Source organism: Colletotrichum acutatum (genome assembly GCF_030867785.1).
Source record: "Colletotrichum acutatum strain CBS 112980 chromosome Unknown BDZ83scaffold_4, whole genome shotgun sequence".
NCBI classification, from domain to species: Eukaryota; Fungi; Ascomycota; class Sordariomycetes; order Glomerellales; family Glomerellaceae; genus Colletotrichum; species Colletotrichum acutatum.
The window spans coordinates 247145-267911 of record NW_026848998.1 but is presented as its reverse complement, the minus strand read 5'-3'; the positions used below and the strand labels follow the sequence as shown (position 1 = coordinate 267911).

The window sequence follows — 20767 nt, the reverse complement described above, 5'->3', positions numbered from 1 at the left end:
CAGAAGGACTTCAAGGTCGAGGTCGATCAGGAATTCATAATAGGAAAGAGGTCAAAAAGTGGTCGGATACAGGCCACAGACAGGATATATGTGGCAGCAGTCTACTGGAACCAACAGCGGACAGGAAGGAAGGAAGAAAGCGGGATGGATGATAAGAAGAGGATAAGGGGGGGTGTGAGGGGTGGATCTCTCCTACTGGGCTACAGCCAGAAAGCAGAGGATGACGGTGGATGGGTCTGTCACTGATTAAGGCGTCACCGACTAAAAAGGGCGAGTGCGGGCCAAGTACCTCAGTACACAACACCTACCAGTTCGGTCATGTACCTTGCACCGCGCGCCGTTACAAGTAACCCCGAAGAAGTTCGCCAACTCGGCGGGACGGCGGGCCAGGCGCGGTGTTCTCAGACAACAAACTCAAGCCGAGGAGACACAGAGACATACAGAGAGCCTAAGGGAAAAAGCAGATTGGAGAAGCCACAAGTGTACGGCTACCTACGTTACTGGAGTCTGGAAGGGTTGGCCAGGCGGGTGAATGGCGCAGGGTCGGAGTGAAATGGGGTGTGGATGATGTGCTCGCGTGCGGCGGGCAAGGGATCCAAGGAGAAAACCACCACATCAACTCCATGGAACCTTTGACTTTGATCCATGACTCTGGGACATTCCGGTTGTCGGTTGTGCAGATAGGAGAAGAGGAAGAAGAAATAAACGCAAGGTGGGGATTGGAGAAGTACCCAAGTCCCAAGTTCCAACCGCTCAGCAAGCTTTGAGGAGGGGAATAGGTACAAGCTTTGGACTACCGGTTTTGATGCTCCGTCCTGATCTGAGGTAGTTTGTCTACTTAAAAGGGAAGGCCAGAGATCATCAAGACGTCCATCCGCCATGCTTCCCCCAGAGTGTCAGAATGCCTGAGCGCCCAAAAAGTGACAACCCACTCACCCACCTCATACATGGACAGACTTGTAAGCTGGGCTGATTTGACTGACGAGGTGCTGATGGCGTTAGGGCCCTCTTAGAGACTGGCTGGCTCGCCGTCTACGGGCTACGCGGAGGGTCTGCCACACCTTTTCCGTATGCAATAGTTCAGATGCGCCCTGAGCGGTGGACATTATGATTGATGAGACATGGCGGTAACACTCGAATGGAGGGGGTAGCTCTAAACTCTGTTTTGTTTTTTGCCCTGGTAAACGTAAGTTAGAGCGCTTCTGGAGCGGATACGGGCAAGACGGGATAGGGAGAGGTTAGGTTATGTTCGTGTCATTTCTCGGGGCATGTCGAAATCATACCGCCAGCTTCGCACGACGGTTGCAGATACGCCTAGCAGATGGAGCCAACATCATCCCAAGAACACCTTCCAAACTGGAGACTACGAATTATGGAGCCTTTTCTCCTTGGCCAGTTCTTCCTGTAGAATAGCATCTGTATCGTACGTAAAGCCACCGAGGGGTTGGTGTCACGTTGGTGGCTATCTTTTCCCGACCAACAAGCAGATCCATGCTTGCCATGATGCCCTCTTTGTCAGTCGCAGTCTACCTAGGAAATCCTATCGAAATGGAAGACAACCGCCCACCAGCTTATCACCGAGATCAATGCTCCTCCCAGCTCCGAGTCTACTTTGATATGCTAGGGCCCCATTCAGCATCGGAAGGGGGAAGGAAAAGGAAAGAAAAGTTGTCCAATGTGTCACCTATTCCACTCTGGATGCTCTGGAAACTGACTCTTTTCGCTCATTTTCGGGTAGTTGGCGTCCATCATGCCGACTTTCGGAGCAAGCTTGGGGAGGTTCCTCGAACCTCTCACGAGTCGTAAACTCTCAGGAGTCAGAAGGTCCCAAAGGTACTTTCCGGTCTCCTCAACCAAACAACCCGGGAGAGTCTAGAGCCCAGAAAGACATTTCAAATTTCGCGGACCGGTACCTACCTCCCTAATCCCAACGTCTCTCCAAGAAGTCTCACACCGAGCACCATCCGAAATCCCGATAACGTCATTTAGGTCACCTGGGATCTCGGTGGGACCTGATCGCCGCCCACACTGCACCACCACACCGTCCCCCTCCTGAGTCCTACTACTGAGAGACTTGGATTGTCGGCTCGACCGTCTGCTTGTTCCAGGTTCTCCGTTGGTCGGTGTCTGCACCCCAATCTCATTCCCGCCAACCAGCCCTTCGCCCCCAGATCTGATGTCGGCCTCTGACTGGCGTGCACCCGTCCCGTCGCCCTGCGCTTACACCTGCTGCTGCACCTCTGACAGGGCGCTGCTGTTCAGGCGGTTTGGCGGGCTGTTCCTGCACTGGCTCCCAATACTACGATACATAACCGCAGTTACGCAAGTAAGATGCTATTCTTGCGTACTTTGTCCATACGATGTATCCAGGACCTGTGTTCGTAGAATCTCAGCTCACGGTGTCTGATTCAGCCGTTGCGCTTACGAGATCACGGTCACTTTCCGGGTCCCCGGGAGAAAAGGGACAAGAATTTTTTTTTCTTATTTCCTTTTCTGCTGAGCATTTCTCAGCATGAATTACGTACTATTTGCCTCACAGAGGCTCCATTTCATACAGCATCAAACCTCGCCACTTTTTGAAAATTAGGGGGTGGTTCCCTCTCAGTGACTCCTGTCGGTGTCAAAACATCCTAGGCGAAGCTGAGCAGATGATGGTTGGAGGGGTTCGTCGGCGTGACCCAGTTGAGGCCATGCCCGCCGCCCTCGTGGTGTCACCCTCTGCTGCGGGTGATCCACGGGCTCTAAGTGTCTGGCACGGCATGTCACTTTGGAAACTTACCATTTCAGGTTGACATCATCTTTGGTTCAGCCTCACGCATCTTGGCTCTCTGCAGGTCTCAAAAAGATGGATGGTATCTGTTTTTATTTCCCGCTAGGCTCGATCATCAAGCGTCTTCTAAAGCCCAACTCATGAAGCTAGTACACAGTTGATAATTCCGTTTCCATTCGTCATGTAGCATAGAGGCATGATGTGTGAAGTGTCAATGATTGAATTCCTATCTAGAGTCTGCCGCGGCATGACTCTCATCATGTTGACATGCAACCACTTTAGACGCCAGCCCGTAGAAACCCAAATCCCAGAAGAAAGCCGAAACCACTAACTTAAGCCTCGGAGGCGAAAGCATCGGGGAAGCGCTTCATGTTCTGCTCGAGGGAGCCGTGGTTGGCAAGGAACTGAACGTAGGCACCATCGACCTTGACGCGGCCAGCAGCCTTCTTCTCGAGGTACTCCTCGCGGCGAAGGGGGGTGAAGCCCCAGTTCTTGGAGATAATGATTTTCTGGCGACCGGGGAACTTGTACTGGGAGCGGCGGAGGGCCTCAAGGGCAACGGCCTTGTCTGTTTTGTGTGTTAGTGACATCATTTTCCCGCTGGTCTCTGAAGGGAGGTGAAACGTACTGGAGTCACGAGTGCGGATGGACATGATGATCTGGCCAATGTTGACACGGGCGACAGTGCCGTTGGGCTTACCCCAGGCACCACGCATACCAGTCTGAAGTCTATCGGCACCGGCGCAAGACAACATCTTGTTGATACGGACGACGTGGAAGGGGTGGGCGCGGACACGGAGGTGGAAGGACTCCTTTCCGGCGGTCTTGACGAAGTACTTGTTGGCGCAAATGCGAGCGGCCTCGAGAGCCTCGGAACTCAGCTGCTCGTACTCGTTGGAGACCATGTGGATGCAGAGAGGGAAGTCATCGACAGTCGCCTTCTTGCGGCCAAGATCGAAGATGCGAATCTTGGGGTCGGGGACACCGCGGTTGAAGCGCGACTTGGGGTACGGCTGAAGAAATGAACAGTTAGTATGACGACCGAATTCTGGATATCTCCCAAGCTTGCGATAATCCCCTCCATCCCGCTTCATCAAGTGCGTCACTCCTTTCTTCGAAAATTCAGAGTAGCTGCCAGCTTCTCCACCAAAATGTCGCCTGTTCCTAAGCAGCACTTTGGTCCTCCTCTTTCGATGCGTGGGATTTCGTGGGATGTCGGAATTCGCGGGAGTCCAGGATTTGACGGAAGTCGCTCACCTTGTTCTTGCAGTACCGGTAGCAACGAGCGGGACGACGGGCCATTTTGACGGTATTGAGATCTCACGGGATCACTCGTTACTGCTATGTGTTGGTTAGTTGGTGGGTTGGGAATCGTCTCCAAAACCTGGGCGTCACTCACTTTTGAATAGGTTGCGGCGATTGCGATCAGACAAGGACAATACGATTGATTTCTCAGCAAAGCGGAATGAGCAGGTGGCCATGCCGGGATCCACTTTAGGGTTAAGAGCGCGGTGAATATACATCGCTGATTGGATGCGCCTTGCCGAAGTGACTCCCCGGCGTGTGGGGCTTACAAATCGAAAAAATAAACTCCAAAACTCCGCGATCTTTTTTTCCTCTGCGAACGACAACCAGCCTCAACGCCCAGCGACCACCAGACCTAACTACCCAGCCAATTCACCCGACAAATCATTCGCAATGGCTCCCGTTAAGAAGGCGAAGAAGGACCAGAACTCCATCAACAGGTATGCTGATTTGCATCCAGAACGTCGTGATTTGGCAATGGTCTAACCCCGTCATAGCAAGCTTGCTCTTGTTGTCAAGTCTGGTCGCATCGTGCTGGGATACAAGGAGACCCTCAAGACCCTCCGCACCGGCAAGGCCAAGCTCGTCCTCATCGCTGGCAACACTCCTCCTCTCCGCAAGTCTGAGCTCGAGTACTACGCCATGTTGAGCAAGGTCCCCGTCCACCACTTTGGTGGCACCAACGTAAGTAGTTCTCGCATCGAAGGGAGCCGGCACTGCCTCGCTCCCTGCCTTCTCTTGCTACCGATCTCGAAGACCTCTAGTCTCTTGGTCAACCCAGCGAAGAAGTCTCTCAGGCTTTGGAGGGTGAATAAAGCTAACTTGCTACCCCTCTTCAGATCGAGATGGGAACTGCCGTCGGAAAGCTCTTCCGCTGCGGTACCTTGGCCATCATCGATGCCGGTGACTCCGATATCCTCAGCGACCAGGTTGCTTAAGTGGATTGAGTCCGGTCTGGCTGGTAACGGCGTTGGGGAATATGGTCGAAGGAAAAGGAAAAATGCATCCCAGAATTCGGGATCGCGGCTTGGGATACGCCGCTATGATACCTCGGGATTGTCAAAAGGACATGACTTCATGACAGATCATAGGCACTTTGAATCAAAAAGAACACGCCTGTTACTCAGCCATTTTACGATGCCCTTTGGTGTTTTTGGGCTACGATGATTGTTGAACACCGAATAACAACCAAACGGGTATACTTTAACATGAAGAAATCTGGGAAGGTGAGGTGCACTGTGCCATGCTAGCCCCAGTAGCAATATGGCAGCCAAAGGCGAGGCAGTAGCTAGCCGCCATTGACTTAGGAAGGAATTCCTCGCTGCTGTCGAGTGATTCTTTACTTCGATATCACACCTCAATCCGGCCTCGGCGCCAGGGACTTGACCATTATAAAGTTGGTTACCTGTCCCGTCATCCCTGTGCTTGGAATGTAAGCAGCATCTGGTTGTCGAGTCTGTCGAGCCCAATGCCTGCCATTTTACCGGCTCATGGTCGGGAAATTGGCCAGAGGTCTGACAGGGCTTCTAAGCCTTGAACCTGAATCTGGAAGGCCGTCAGAAGTTTTGCATTGATGGCAACATAAGAATAATTTCACGGTTCCCACCACGGTGAGTTCTAGCCGGTCCCGTGCAGAGTGCCGTCCAATGACTCGATGGGATCCCTGGGTACAAAGACGGGCCGAGCCCACTAACATCGACGGGCTCCGCATTCTGACTGCTCACCACGGGGAGAATAGGGGTGCAGGGTGCGCGAGACCCCTACCCACTGCGTGTGCTTGCTAAGACAGCTTGGTGGCTTTCTACTACTGACAAGTACCTGACTGCCGGTGCTCCTGACAGGTAACCAGCAGACGGCCGGAGTACAGACAGCGAACGTGACCAAGAGCTACTCACCAAGGGCAATGCCTGGCTGTCTGGACAGCGAAGGAGGGTGTTTCAGTCGAGGGCCAGAAAGCATTGTGATCCTATTCGTTCATAACGGTTCTTGCGGTCTATGTGTTATTATTATTGAGAGCGCGATGGGATGGTATTACTAAAGTGTATTCGATCTATAAACGTACTTGGGAGTCCTCAATTTCATACATACCGGCCATCTAGAAACCGAGGAACCCAAGAATCCGGAAAGAAATCATACATCAAAGAAGGTTATCATTCATCCCATCTAAACCAAAGACGAGACGGCGTCTGCAGCATCTCATTCGCAGCGCTGGCCACTGCCTGACACTGCCGTCATCGCCCGCCATCCACCCAAGCTGCGAGCACCGAGTGACCAAGAGAAGGGACTGAAACGAGAGTTACCTCGGACGCATCCCAACGAGTGTAGTCTCAGCTCAGCGCAACGCAACGCAATACGGGACCGAACAAGAGACTGAAGGGCAAGAAAGGGATTCATCGAAAATAGCACGCCAGAGAAAGTTTCCGTTGCCTGACCTACCACACTATAAGTTACGCCGTCAAGAAGGTGTCAAACCACCCAAGAGTTCCACGGTGACCTACCCGCACACTTCCTCCAGGTACCTACGGATAGGCTTTGCTACCTTAGATGACGGTCAGTCTTCAGAGGCGTTCGCAGGTAAAGTTAAGTTAGTGCGTCCACGGCATTCCCGTCTTTTGCAGTCTACACTCTGCAGGGCGCTCAAGCAACAAGCAACGCAACCCGGCGAAAACGTTTAGTGGCGCCGGGGTTGGAAGGGTGAAGAGCATTGTTCTCGTTCCATTCCTCGTTTCCTGGTTGGCCCACGTCTTCCCCTTCCTGCACGGGCTAGCGAATTAGACCCCCTGGAGCAGCCCCGAAATATCGGAAATTCACTGCAACCTGTGGACTGGACAACCGACACCGACACCGACACTCGCTGCACTTTCCCCTGAAAGAAGAGAGGAACCCAACCTAAGTGTCTACTGTGTACTTGGGAATACAAAGTACTTGTCTGAGAGGCACTTCCACTTCCTGCTGGGCTGACACCGTCTGACTTAAGCTTGCAAAGCTGCTGCTGCTGCACACCCTCCCGTTCTGCACCGCACTCCTATTTGGCTACTATTTGCCTTTCGCATATCTGGGGAGCCCAACGATCGACAACTTTCCCGCTGTTGTGTGTTCCGCGTCACCTGTTCCAAGAATAAGCAACTACATACATTTGGTGAGATAGCCTCTTCTCCCTGGAACGGAACATCGTCACTACAGAAATAACTTTCCGCACTGCCCTTGACCGCCAACTCTCTTTTTTTTTTTTTTTTTCCCTCTCCTCTCGACGAGTCTCCCCGCTTACCTCCGTTTCCCCAGGTAACCCTCCGCTGCGCACTACAACAACAATCATCGCCACAACAAGCCCTCACCGCGATACCATGTCAGCTGCCACAGCAAAGAAACCGCCCGCTGCGGGCGTCGGTCGCGTTTCCTCGACAGATTCTGCATCAACCCCTTCTGCTTCTCCTGCGAGAACGCCAACGCGATCCTCCACGCCCACGGCTGCTTCTGCTGCGCGCAGAGCACCAGCTCGCTCAGGAACTCCCGTTTCCGCTCGTGCAGCTGCAACAAGACGGGATTCTGTCCTGAGCAACGGCAATGGCAATGGCAGTTCTGAGGCCGAGGAGGCTGCCAGAGCCGAGACCCTTGCGCTGTTGGACGACCTCAAGGAACGCCTTTCCAAGGCCGAGATCTCTTCTGATCAGTACAGGAAACAGGTCGAAGTGCTGCAGACGAGATTGGACGACGCAATCAAGGAGTCTTCCAAGCTGGAGGAGAAGGTGCATGAGACGGAAGAGCAGATTGAGACGCTGCGAAATGAGAAGAGAGATGCCGCCAAGAAGATGCGTGAGATGGAAGCAATCTACGAGGCCGAGCGAAGCTCCATGACCAAGGAAAAGGAAGAAATGTCCAACAGAGAGGAGGAGATGCAGACCATCATCCAAAGACTGAAGGACAACTTGTCGCAGCGGAATGACGAGGAGGGCCGTCCTTCGAGGCAATGCAAGTTTTACCCTGTCAAGCCAGAAAGCCCAAAGCTAACAGTCCTCCAGCTGCAGCAACATCTCCCAACGTTGACAACGGCAGTTTCGCCCCTCCTTCGTCCCTCAACCGCAGCGACTCACGGAACAACTCGAAGCTTTTGCTCCAGAAGGATAAGCTGATCGAATCTCTGCGGCTCGAACTTGCCGAGGCCCAAATCAAGCTGGTCGAGTCTGAGAACCAGGGTGGCGGCAGACTGCAGGAAGTCGAACGCCTGCTGATGGAAGCCCGCATGGCCAACGCCCGCCTCATGGAAGATAATGAAAGCTACCAACTGCTTCTTCAGGAAAAGACGCTCAATGGCGATTTCTCTAAGAATGATTTCAGCTACATGGGTGTTTCCGCCAACCAGGATGCGCTCAACGCGCTGGAGGGCCGGTCCGGAGGCGCAAGCTTGGCAGATGAGCTGTCCGAGGATGCATCAGATGCCGGTGGTAACGACAACGAGCATGCCCGCCGCCTCGAATCGGAGCTCAAGTCCATGAAGGACCAGAATAAGGCGTTGACCCTCTACATCAACAAGATCATTGAGAGGCTCCTGCAGCATCAGGATTTCGAGCACATCTTGGATACATCCACCGAGATCAAGCCGGCTGCAAACACCAACAAAGATCTCCCCGCTCCGCCGAAGGAGGGCGCTTCCGGAGCGTCGCTACTGCAACGAGCCAAGACCATGGCCGTCGGCCCGAACAAGCCCAAACAAAGGCCCATGTCTTACATGCCATCGGCCCAGCCAGCTAACTCGGCACATACGGACCCAGAGACGGCGCCTCGCATTCCTATCGGGAATATGACCCGTTCCTCCAGCACCCGCCGAGCGCGCCCGATGAGCGAGCAGTTCACTGGTGTCAACCTCGTCAACCAGATGTATCGGGGACCGGATGGACCTATTTCCCCGCCCCTCGGCTCCCCTCGTACTCCGCGAACGTCGCAGACCTTCTTCGGTGGCAACCCCAACGCGGCTGCACGGGCACCCAGCGGCCAGCAAGCACCCACAGCAGGTAACTTCCCTGGCATGCGCAGCGAGACCTCGAGCACCAGCGGCGACTCGAACGATCTGACGGGTACGCCTCCCTCGCAATCCCCTCCGCGGTCTCACCACGAGAAGCAGACCACCTTCGCTGGCAACAAGCCTCGTCCTCTACGCCTGGTGCAGGAGAACAACGAGGCCAAGCAAGAGAACAACAAGCGATCCAGCTGGATGGGCTGGGCCTCCGGCTGGGGCAAGAAGGAAGAGGGCGCCGCTGCCCCCGGGTCCAACGAAGCCATCCCCGAGTAATCGGCACATACTGACGCCGTTATGTTTATGACCTCCTTCTTTGCTTTGCATCGCATAGATTTCTTCCCTCTTATCCAACTTATCTTAGTACTGGACTTTGGCATTGTTGGATGAGAAAAGCAAAAAAAAGATACAAGACGGGATACCCCCTGATCTGCGCTGCTTGGTTTTCTCTATCCACACGGGGTCTCGGTTGGCATTTGCGGGTAGTGTACGAACGAAACATTGGGTCTGGAGGCGCTGTCCATTTTGTGGATATTATTGTTTGGCTTCTTTCCTCTTCTTATGGCTATATGTTTATGCCTCTTTATATTTTGGGTTCTAAACACTACACTATATCTACCCTTCAGTTTTCACAGAGGAAATGAGGCAGGCAGGTTCATTTTGTATGGACTGCAGGAGATGTGGATGGTTGAGGTGGAGAGGGGAGCTTCCCTGGCGGTGTTTTGCTTCTTCTTCGATCATGAACAGGCAGCATTACCTTGAATGGGTGCTGGAAACTTGATGACAAGCGTCTGCTACTACGATATGGCTTTACGGATGTATGAGTCCTTTTGGCTGTGGCCGGGCTAGATGCAATGTTGGATAGATACATGAGTAATGCTAAGATGGCTTGACGTTAGTTAGACTTTTGTTCCTCGTCTCTCGTAATATTTGTGATGTCGTGACTTGGTATGTCCAGTGAATGTTTCGTCCAGCCTGAATGCCTGGGCCAGGGTGTATGATTTGTGAGATTTTTGACCCGCGACAAGGCCTAGCTGTCCAAGAGGTGTTTTATAAGGAGCATCTTCCGTCATGCCCAAGGTTGAAGATGGCATGAAAAATTTTGTCGATGGTAAATAGTCATTCAACCCTCATGAAGGCTCAACCTCTCTCTCTCCATACTCTTCCAGGAAACACCCCTTGCTCGGCCACTTTCTTTCTCTTCAGAATTCACATCAACTGTGATCCCATCTATCTTGTCTGTCTTCATCCGTCAGGCTGTCCGACTACACACATTCATAGACACAACTTCTTTCTGGAAACCAACTCGACAGGGCCTTTGGTAGTCGAATGATACGGAGTAGGGTACCGACCCCTTTCTTCCCGCCTTGGTGCGTTGCCAGCCCGTTGAACAAAATAAACATGCTTCGTCTTCGCTCAGCCGGATACTCTATTGCGGAAATCCGGGGGAGCATAGAAACACTCCATCCAGGCTGCTTCCAACTGTTTATTTCCATAGGAACGTAACCATTGCTTACAGGTGAGCGGTCTAGACTTTTCACACTACGGTGATCTCATCTTCACACTTTGTTACTTCTGTTCCGATTCACTGACACTAGGGCTCGATGTTGTAATCTGTAAGGTCTTTTCTCATTCGATTCTTTATTCATGTGGTTTCAGCGCTGTCCAAGCGACTACAACCGGCTGCTGCCGCTGCCGACAAAGGCGTCAAGCTTCTTCTGGTCGTAGACGTCCGCCTCGACCAGTTTCTCCCACTTCTATTAATTTACATTGGTTAGTAGAAGCTACTACACAGTCTTTCTCATACATGGTGCAGTATAGGAGTCGCCTGCTCTGTGAGGAAGAGATGGAATGATGGGGTTTTCGAAAGGAACAGCAAAAACGCACCTTGTCTCCTGAGACCTTGATGAGGGTGGGCAGATTAGTCACGTTGAAGGGCGCCTGTCTCCACGGGTTCTCCTTTGTTCTCCATCTGTCATGAAAGTAATCATCAGCAAAAAAAATGGCATTTTCAACGACCCTTTTTGCGGGAATGATTCCCGCAGATGATATTCAATATGAGAAAAAAAGTGGTAGTTTTGTTCATGCGACTAGTACACACGAAGAATGGGGGAATCAAGGTGCCCGGGGTAAGTCCAACTCACTCATCGGGCAGCCCCGCGTACACGACCCGAACGGTCTCTTCGCCGCCGCCGAACTTCTTCTCAATGTACGGCTCCGCAGCGGTGCAGTCGCCGCACCACGACCTTCCGTTGCGATGCGAGGCGTAGACGACGAGAAACGCCGGCTTGGTCTCGCTGGCCTCGGCCACAAGAGCCGCGGCGACGGCCGAGGCGGGCTCCTTTGTGGTGATGACGGGCATGGTTTTGTCTCTCTCTCTCTCTCTCTCTCTCTCTCTGTGTGTGTGTGTGTGTGTGTGTGTGTGTGTGTGTGTGTGTTGTTTTTATCAGGCTGAGAGTTTATGCTTAATACAGGCGAGTATTTAGTTCAAAGTGGACAGAAACAAAATGACTCGATTGCTGTCATATGACTTGGGGGGAAAGGCAGCGAATGGCATAATACACTCAATAGTTTGCGTTATTTCGCGGAGTGTTCATGAACACACAAGATGGCATGTCCCGAAGCTTATCCGACTGCCTCACAAAAATTTGCCCTTCTTGAGCCTGGCAAGAAATCACCGACGCCTCTCTTGTGAAGGGGGAAAAAAATGGGCACTGTTAATTACCGACTCTGGCTATAATGAGAGTTGATGATGGACGTAAGTAAGCCTTCGCATTTGCAAAGCTGAAAATTCGCCAGCCCGCTTGAGTATAAGAAAGACGGCAACCCTGCAACACAAAGTCTAGTAAAAACCACTGACCTGTACGAACATTGTCCAGGAGTTCAAATGACTGAACAACTCGCTCTATCGACAGAGAGTAAAAAGGGAATATGACAACTGTGAGATTCGAACTCACGCCTCTTTCGAGACCAGAATGCTCCCTGGTACCAGGGAAGACGTAGGCTGATTTTAGACAGCCCGTTATCTTGAGTCTGGCGCCTTAGACCGCTCGGCCAAGTTGCCCGTTTCCGAATCACTCGCAGGATCTCGAGTGGATCAGATGTGGATACCAGTTTACGGTGCAGAGGAGCCTCAATAACCCTCTTTCTTCTGTGAGTCTTTGTGCCATCGTGACCCCCTCTCCTCTGTTCCCTTTCCCCCCCTCCATCTCCACCGGGAAATAATTCTGCCTTGGTCGGTCTGGCACATTCATCACCGGGTGCCCTGTACTGAGAGAGCCGGGTTCCATAGCATGTACCATACTCCGCACCCTGCACACCCCGTACGAATAATCCGAGGGCCATACACAAAAAAGCAAACAAGAGATATGCACAAAAAAAAAGCAGAGATAGAGGGTTGCGGTGGGCCCGGCCCGCCTCCGATCGGAGAGGTTAACTCGCAGGGCGCCCGGGCATCGACCCCTCCTGAACACCCCCCCCCCCACGTTGCTTGGGGGATCTGTTTACTTTAACCCACAGATCGTCCCCTTGTGATGTAAAGGCGGTCAGGGGAAAGCCCTCGTCCTTTTGATGAGCTGCCAGCTGGCAGGGTCATGCGAGATGCACACAAACATGTTTCGGGATGGGGCCCTGGGTGCATGGTTGCGGAGGGGAGTCTGTTTACCTATTCTCAGGTCTACAGGCTGGCCAGTGGCCAAACAACTGAGGCTCTGCCCATGTCATGATTGTCAATATGTGTGGGCCTCGTGAGACGGAGCAAATCGTCAGGCATACTCTATGGCAAATGAATGCCCAGTCTCAGGAGAGCTAGTATCGGCATTCTCTAGCTGTCTACCTAGCTCTGGGCTACCTTATCCATCGCAAACCTCGCCAAGACTGCACAACCTCCATGTCAAAACTGACTTTCTTGTTTTCGTCGCGCACCTCTGTGAGCGGTCTTCTGATCTCCTCTGTTGGTCGTCAAGTTTCGTTACAATTACAACAGCGTAGTTGCTACTTTTCCCTTTCTAATGAACCCAAGAGCTGAAAAAGGCCGTTGCAAAGAAGATTCCCATACTGATAAAGAAAGCAACGCAAAACCCAAATGTCCTAATCCTTGCCCCATATGAAGAACGGTCCTGTGCCTGAATGAGTGCATTTCGCTGTCCTGTCCTGTCCCGTGATTTGCTGTGCCGAGGAATGGCATGTGGTCCACCAAAGTCGTGGTCTGGCTGGATGAAGAGAATCAAACGCAAGAAACAATAGCTGCGTGAAAACGCGAGCTGGAGATGGAAGAGTCATCGTGATCAACGATGCTCTCAATAAGAAAAGTATATACAGTTCGCTTTTGGCTGTCTTTGTCCCTAAGCATTTGTTGCTGGAAAGCCTCGCTCAACGCCGCTTTTCCCCCTGAAATACTATGCTATGCCATGCACGCTCAATATACAGAACAAGTTGACAAAGAAAATGATCGAATGTGCCGACTTCCAGTGAGGGAGATACCCTACGGTTCAAGACCAGGTACTTCTCCAGGGAGTGTTGTGTTTGGTCGGAGAGAGGGGTCGTTAGCCGAGTTTGGCTTGACTGTTGTTCTGCCAGAGATTGGTGCGCTTCTGACCCGCTGGCTCAACGGTAAAGAATAACGGACGACACCTTTGACGATCAAGTCGAACTCATCCTGGATGATACGACCCCATCGCTCAGAACCTCCAGCAGAGTGGTTGCCTGGAAGATGGAGTCTCATGGTGCCCGTCGATGCCGATACACCCTTATTGAAGAAAGAACCCTCAAAAGATAGCGGGCTATCAAACTCCATAATGGTTCCGAGTCGCATGTTTGGAGCATTGTCTTCGTCTGGTGGATCGTCGGGGGGATCATCTCGAATATGCATGTCTGGGTCTTCCAACTCCCCTTCATGTGGCCGCTTCCACCAGTCAAAGTCGGTGCCCGCGTGAGGCGACTTTGCAAATATCTCCAGATTCGCCTGATCGATAGAGACAACCACGATGTTGGGGTTGTGGGCTTTGACAGTCAGGTCGAACATCAATTCTGGATCACTAGCCAAGACGTTCTTGACAGAGACCAACTGAATGTCTGTCAGCGGCTGCGAGGTTGCGAACATGAAGCCGATTGCGCCAGTAATGACGAGAAGCAACATCATGGTGACAACCAAACAAGCTGCGAATCGATTCAGATAGGATGGTTGTTGCCTGTACGCCTGTGATTCGAGGTTCCGCAGATTTGCAGGTTGACGTCTGCTCCTCCTGGAAGATCTGACTGTAGACGAAATCAATGGGGTGCGCTCGTCGTCAGCGCCAGTGGTCGTAGTATCGTCGGCTGCATCATAACGAGCCATCTGAATCGACGATCGCTTTCCGAGCGCGTGAGGTCCACCTCTAGCGGAGCTCGCAACCCTAGGACTAGGAGGGCCGGATGACTGTCTCGAGGTGTTGCCCGAGAGCTTAGACCGAGCCGCATTTGGAAAGAGTGATTCGTTGTCGAAAAGTGAGGGGTGTGAGTTCCCTGGCTGTCGCCCCCAGCGACCAAAGTGATTGTGGTGGTGATGCCTACTCGTACCTCTGCCCGATCCTGGGCCCACACTCCTGCCGCTGCCCTTACCATCTTCATCGACGCCAAGGCTCTCTGCTCCATTGCTGTTAAACGTGTTGACGAACTTCATGCTCTTTTTCAGCCCGACGGCTGCGGCGGCGGCGCCGTTGCCCTGTAGAGCCTCGTGAATTGAGCGCATCCCCATACCGCCAGGTCTGTCGGCCTGGCTAATCATCGAAGTAGCGCTAGGTGTCCGCGAGTGAAATCTGCGTCTGTCCCCGACATCCGGAGGGTTACTATCGTAAACGAATGTTTCTTCTGAGTCTGACGTATTCGCCTCGTCAACGGCGCTGGCCACTTTAGCCTCAAAAATATCTGCTTTCGACGATGCTGATTCAAGTCTAGTCAGTAAACTGCTCATAAATGGTATATTCCGTATAACGGGTAAGCTGCAAAGGGCAATCCAGATACGATATCGAAACTGCCGCGGAGTGCGGACAATTTCTGCTCGCGGTCCCGAAAACGTTGTTTCAAGCGGCGACAAAGCATCAGTTGCTGCAGACACTGATCGCAGACTGTGCTGGTGATGCCGAAGCGTCCTAGAGGAGTACAAAATTGAATCTGGTGTCTCACCGTTGCCAGAGTTGACCGTGGGTTGCTTCCGGCTCGTCTTCTTCTTGTCTTTCTTGGGCCTAATCGTCTCGGTACTTGGCTTCGCCCTGAGTGTGCCGCTGCTGACTTCCAATTTAGAAGCAGGTGCCAATGCCACCTGGGGAATAGATGACACCGTTTCCGTCTCGACTATGAGAGAAGATCCTTCTCCCGTTGCCTTGCTCTTGCCTTGCTTGTTGGACAGCACACTAGACTGTCGCGTAACCGTCGGGGCAGGAGCGGAGCTCTGCGATCGCACTCTGAGTGCTCCGTTGTCGCCCATGTTGTCGTGAGCCTGGAGGGCTCCCCTGCTTAGGCGAATGGTGCGATTGTTGTCCACTTGCGTCGCCAGACTTTCGGCACTCACAGCAGCCTCGTGGGCCAACTTCTCGTTGACCTGCTCCAGCGTAGAGTCCATTTGCCCTGGCGAATTCGGCAAACTTACTTCCTGTACTGTTTCCAAAGTCGAGCCGTTTACGGTTACTGGGGTTCGCACGCCAGATGGTAGTTGTGAGTCGTCGGTTTCGCTCTCTGACATGGAAGGGAGGGGGTCCTGTTGTGGGGTTGGAAAGGCTTTCGTGAGATTTACCCTCGGGGCTTCCTGCTCGCCTTTTCGTGCAGTAGGCGAAATGTGAGGCTTATTGAGCTGAGGAGGTGGCGAGCGCAAGCGAGGCGACACAGGCCAGCGAGGGCTGTCTCTCGTTTGAGCTACCTCAGTGGTGAGGGGTGCCTTCTGGGGATTGATAGATTTAAGGAAGGATTCTTGGGAATTCGGTAGTAAAGTAGGAGTTGTCGCTGCGGACAGTGTCCTGGACGAAGTCGCTGGTCCTGGGATATTGGTATTGGACCTGGGTGTCCGTACTGCAGCCAAGTCCTGTTGGCTGCTCTTGCGCGATCTCAGGCCGGGCGTAGATGCCGATTTGGGCGCGTGAACGGGCTTCTGTGCCTTTCGTGACGGTGAGGTGTCGCGGGAGTTGTATGGTGATGGTGTTACAGAGGTTGTGGTGGAGGATTGTTTAGAATGCGGTTGGGTCTCGGCGGCGTTGTGTGAGGGAGTAATGATGCTCGTCTCTGTGTGTTCTATGCGTGACTGGCTTGCGTCAGAGGACCCGTTTGTGGTGCTGAATGTCTTTTCCATGGCCGAGGATTTTCAAGTGAGACAGCAAAGGGAATGGAGCCTCGTCTAGTCCTCATACCAATCGAATGTGGGTATTGTTAACTCGGGAGCCGGCAATCGTAGGTCGGAAGCAGGCCTATCATGATGTTCGACAATGCGACGTAGGATAGGACGGATTTCTGGGTGGAAGGTTGGGACCCTATCGGGAATCTGGAGATATCGTCTGAGTGGTTGTTGTGTTGCTTTGGAGCCGATTTGAGGCAAGACGAATGCGCGGTCGTGTCTAGGTTTCGTGGTTGACGGGGTGCTAAGCTACTGGCGATTGGGCTGCTGTGGAGCTGTTTGACAGGAACACAAGAGTGAGAGTGATTCGCAGAATGTTTCCTGGTAGAAAAGAATACGGGTTGACAACGAAGAGTAAGAAGCTCTAAATGAGGGGATGGGGGGGGGGGCCAAGTGTGGTGGTGTAAGTTGAGAAGAGGAGTGCGTGGTGTGTCTGATGTAAAAGACGAAGACGAAGACGGCTGGAGGTGGTGGTGGAGGTGGTGGTGGAGGAGGTTGTGGGAGACCAGACGGGAATGAGGTCAGTAAGGTCAGTCAGTGCAAACCTAAGGTAAGCCAAAATTTGCTGGGTGCGCTGGCACTGGTGGATGGATGGATGGATGGCGTCGGTGCTGGTGAGGAAGGCACTTGTTGGTACTGGCAACTGGGTGATTGGGGATTTGGGGGGGGCCTGGGCTTTGGAAGAGAGAAGGTCGGTCGGGTGGTGTGTGCTGGGATGGACCGGTCGGTAAGGAGCGGGCTCTTAGCGTGTGACGCCTACGACCTGCCCAGCGAGAGAGTCTCAGAGAGACCTCAGCGGCCCAAGGTTGGGTGAGAAAGCACCTGCCGGAAAGTAGTGCCTTGTTTGCAAGGGGAGCAGGGAAGGCAAGGTACCTAGGTACATGGCTCGTGATGCGGTCGGTACGTACTGGTAAGTAGCCAGCCACCCGTGAGGACCCATGCGCCTTGTTGTTGCCGGGGGCCGGCCGCAGTCATCAAAAGGGCAGGTACGAGGATACATCTGCGACTACTTGATACGAAGTATCCGGCTCGCCCTGCTCTGGCTGCTCTGGGGCGTATTCTGCTGGTACCTATCCGTACTTCAGGTATGGTTCTCCAGAAGGCAGATGCTGCCGCTGCCGTCACTCGCTCCGCCGGAATTGAAGAGAGTTGATATTCCCTCCGATGATTATCCTCTACTACTGGACTCTCTCGCATGGTCCTAGCACAGGGCCCAGATGCCATCGAGATTTCCTTGAACCTACCTCCTTACGCAGTAAGCGTAAACGAGTATTGTGTACTGCTGCTTCCCATGCAGTCGAGCCGAGTTGTATAGACACAATCCTACGTATCCAATATATCCATCATACACACACCTTTGGTATCAAAACATGCCCTGGAGCTGGGCGGACCAACCACGAGGCAGGGTGTCTTCGAAAGGAACGGCACGGATGTGAAGCAAACAACCGTTTTGACAGAGGCCCATCAGAAAGGCTGCCCTATCATCGATTCTGTGGGCGAGGTGACAAAGACATGGCAGGGCAACGAGTAAGGAGCAGCAAGACAAGTGACAACCAAGAAACCCAAAATGAAAAGGTTAGGGAGAGGAAAAAAAAATCGAAAAAGCAAAATTGTAATGGCACCGATTCATGAAGGGAAGGGCGACCCTGATACGCTGCCCCTAGGCTCCTTTGACTGCTTGATGTCTCTTGTTAGCACTCGATATCGCTTCCGTCTCCCTCCATTCCTCGTCTTTGTGTGCGTCTCTACCTTTCCTACCTCTGTAATGCTTTGCACGAAATTTTTCCCTCGCCTCCCAGCTCCATCCTGGCATAGAAATGTTTCCGCTCAACTTCGGCGCCTCTTGGAGAGCGTAAGGGCCAACGGAGACATGGACAGGTCTAGGTCTGAGGGAGCTTGGTGCTCGAGGCACCGCGGAAGCGTTCCTGAAAGTCCGCAGCAATCAGAAGCTTCGGTCTGGGACCCATCAGAACAAGTCAACAACGAAGCCTTTCCCGTCTCAGCCGATTCTGTCTTTTTCGGTTCGTCGTGCGGTGTGCCGTGGGCAGAAAGGCTCAAGCCATGTGCTCGACGTATCGTCTTGTCCAGTCCAGTCCAGTCCTGCCGGGTAATGGATTGCGTTTACGGGTTACGGTGAGTGGCATCCTGGGCTTCTCCTCCTCTTCTCCTCCTCCTCTCCTCTCCTCCGCTGAACAGAAAAATCGGATCTCTGGAGACTGGAGACTGGAGAGGGGCGGCGCAGCGGACGGATTCCTTCAGCAGCCAACGCGAGAAATGGACCCGATTCTGCTGCAGGTCCCAGCATAGCGTCGCACAGGGCGAAAGGCGGAAGGCCCGGCGGGCGAAGGAAAGGAATATTGCGACTGCCAACTGACGCTGGACACTGGACACTGGACTCTGGGAGACTGCAACTGCGAAGAGGGGGCAGAAAAAAAAAGAGGGGAGAAAAACAGGTACCTTGGTCCTTGGGTCTCCAGTCTCCTCCTCCAGGTGCCAGGCCAAGCCGGTGCCAGGCACAACGTCAACACCGCTGCACCAGTGACCAGCATGAGGTGCCCATTGCCCAACCTCGGAGTTTGCAACAGGGCAGTCGTGGCCGGCCCACGGTACGTACCTGTCTACCTTGCTTTGCATTCCGACGACACGGAGTGACCTTCCCGGGCGAATACTTCAGAAGTTCTAGGTACATTCCTTTGTGGCCGCTAGACATGGACCACTCTGGCGGGGGAGGAGTCCCGTCTTCCAGGATCCTTGGAGGTACAAGAGGAGGCACAGATGCACAGGTACAAAGGAAAGCACCTTTTTTGCCCTTGGTCCTCATGTCTTTTTCCATCATGTACGTGGGCAGCTGGTGCTGGGTTCTGCCTCACTTCCTCTACGGAGTACTACCTAGGTAAGAATGTAGTCAGTAGAGTTCTTTCTCCCTCCAACAAATTGCTTGGGCTTGGGCCGAATAAGTTTAGGAAGTTAGGAGATACTGCGACCAGCAAACCCCCTGAAACAACGCGGAATGCCTCAGACCGCAATTCTTTCCCGGATACTTTTCTCCATATTACCATTTTCACAAGAATCCTGCCATCCACTCACTCTATGTACCCGTACTCCGTAGTGAGTCTGCTCGCTAGGCTGTGGGCAAGAGTGGATGTCAAATGCAGCCCAAGTCTCTGGCCCACGACGCCCAAATTCGCCCTTCCGCAATCTGGAATTTTTCTGGATGCAACTTTCATCGTCGGCCCCCCTTGCCCTCCCCCGGGCCCCAGGCAAGGCAAAGCCAGGACACACGGCGCAGCTGGTCTCCATCCAGGAATCCACCCCTCTTGCTTTTGCCTTGGGCGTTCCCCCCCCCCCCTTCTCTCCCATGAGTCCCATCGTCCTTTCTGTTGCACCGGCGGCCTGTCACCGACCCCCCGGGAGCCATCACCGCTGATTAGAATCGGGCATCGTGGGACCTCGGGACAACTTCCTTCCAATGAAAGCCCCTGGTCCTCTTCAGACTTCTTGTCACCATCCCCTGTTCCCAGGCAGAAGAATCCGGCTTCTGCGAAATACACTATTCGTACGGATACAAAGTTACAAACTCAATGGCTGCCATCGACTACTCCGTACCGTCCACAAAGTACATACACTGCCACTAGGCCCTTTCTTCCCTATCCGCAATCAGACTCGGCTTCTCGAGTCTTCCATCTTGGCTGATGTCGGCTGCTGTGGACGCAGTCTCCAGGGCCAAGGGTCGCAAGTGCTTTAGTCAGGAACTGGGGGACCGGGACCACGGCCGGGACCTGCAGTCTGGCGCATCTTTTGCTTCAAAATTTGCCATTTCCAATATTCGGGTACCAAGTCCAAGGCGGAAGAACCCAGTGGTATTCAGCAAATTCCTAATAAGTCGTTTGATTGCCGCCATTTCGCTACCACACAACCTGCTTAGCTCGCGGTCAACTGCAACTTGAAAAAGAGTCACAGGATAGACGGACAGACAGCAAACGGTCGTGCAGTGGCTTTTGGTACCCTGACGGAGGACGGGGACGCATGCCACTGCTCCATACGGGGTACTCTGCAAACAAATCAAGGGCCTTTACGTGGGCTTCGGACCTGGTGCCGAAGCACTATTGAAGTTGACGCATGCCTCTTGAGGCTTTCTACCCTATCTTAGTCAACCAGGCACAACTTACACTTCCGCCCCTACCACGATTTACAAACCATGGGTCGTAACGCCCGCCGCGATCGGATGCCTGCTTGCTCGCTTCCAACGGCCGACCGTTAAAGTCGAAATGGCGGTGTTATGTGATATACTTCAACACAGAAGGTTCTTATCGGGAGCATA

General features: G+C 53.1%; 5 protein-coding genes and 1 non-coding gene across 6 annotated transcripts; 2 read left to right on the top strand and 4 right to left on the bottom strand.

The window, feature by feature from the left end:
* Positions 1–3102: 3102 nt before the first annotated feature.
* BDZ83DRAFT_565396 (ribosomal protein L10.e) lies at positions 3103–4072 on the bottom strand (the record flags this gene model as incomplete). Its single annotated transcript, XM_060503751.1, has 3 exons — positions 3103–3338; positions 3399–3783; positions 4028–4072. 3 exons carry the CDS (start codon positions 4070–4072, stop codon positions 3103–3105), a joined length of 666 nt encoding a protein of 221 aa, XP_060371042.1.
* Positions 4073–4113: 41 nt separating this feature from the next.
* BDZ83DRAFT_715282 (ribosomal protein L7Ae/L30e/S12e/Gadd45 family protein) lies at positions 4114–5013 on the top strand (the record flags this gene model as incomplete). The annotated part of the gene is made up of 4 exons (XM_060511730.1): positions 4114–4117; positions 4443–4515; positions 4573–4759; positions 4915–5013. 4 exons carry the CDS (start codon positions 4114–4116, stop codon positions 5011–5013), a joined length of 363 nt encoding a protein of 120 aa, XP_060371041.1.
* Positions 5014–6963: 1950 nt separating this feature from the next.
* BDZ83DRAFT_291806 (uncharacterized protein) lies at positions 6964–9552 on the top strand. Its single transcript, XM_060502195.1, has 3 exons — positions 6964–7214; positions 7358–8044; positions 8095–9552. Exons 2-3 carry the CDS (start codon positions 7420–7422, stop codon positions 9360–9362), a joined length of 1893 nt encoding a protein of 630 aa, XP_060371040.1. The 5' UTR covers positions 6964–7214; positions 7358–7419; the 3' UTR covers positions 9363–9552.
* Positions 9553–10759: 1207 nt separating this feature from the next.
* Positions 10760–11448, bottom strand: BDZ83DRAFT_746849 (uncharacterized protein; the record flags this gene model as incomplete). The annotated part of the gene is made up of 3 exons (XM_060513332.1): positions 10760–10843; positions 10974–11058; positions 11231–11448. 3 exons carry the CDS (start codon positions 11446–11448, stop codon positions 10760–10762), a joined length of 387 nt encoding a protein of 128 aa, XP_060371039.1.
* Positions 11449–12018: 570 nt separating this feature from the next.
* On the bottom strand, positions 12019–12150 carry BDZ83DRAFT_t16. The gene has a single exon. It is a non-coding gene; the product is annotated as a tRNA-Leu (tRNA).
* A 1270-nt stretch (positions 12151–13420) lies between these two features.
* On the bottom strand, positions 13421–17643 carry BDZ83DRAFT_776508 (phospholipid metabolism enzyme regulator; the record flags this gene model as incomplete). Its single annotated transcript, XM_060515467.1, has 3 exons — positions 13421–15005; positions 15249–16299; positions 17527–17643. 3 exons carry the CDS (start codon positions 17641–17643, stop codon positions 13570–13572), a joined length of 2604 nt encoding a protein of 867 aa, XP_060371038.1. The 3' UTR covers positions 13421–13569.
* Positions 17644–20767: the final 3124 nt, after the last annotated feature.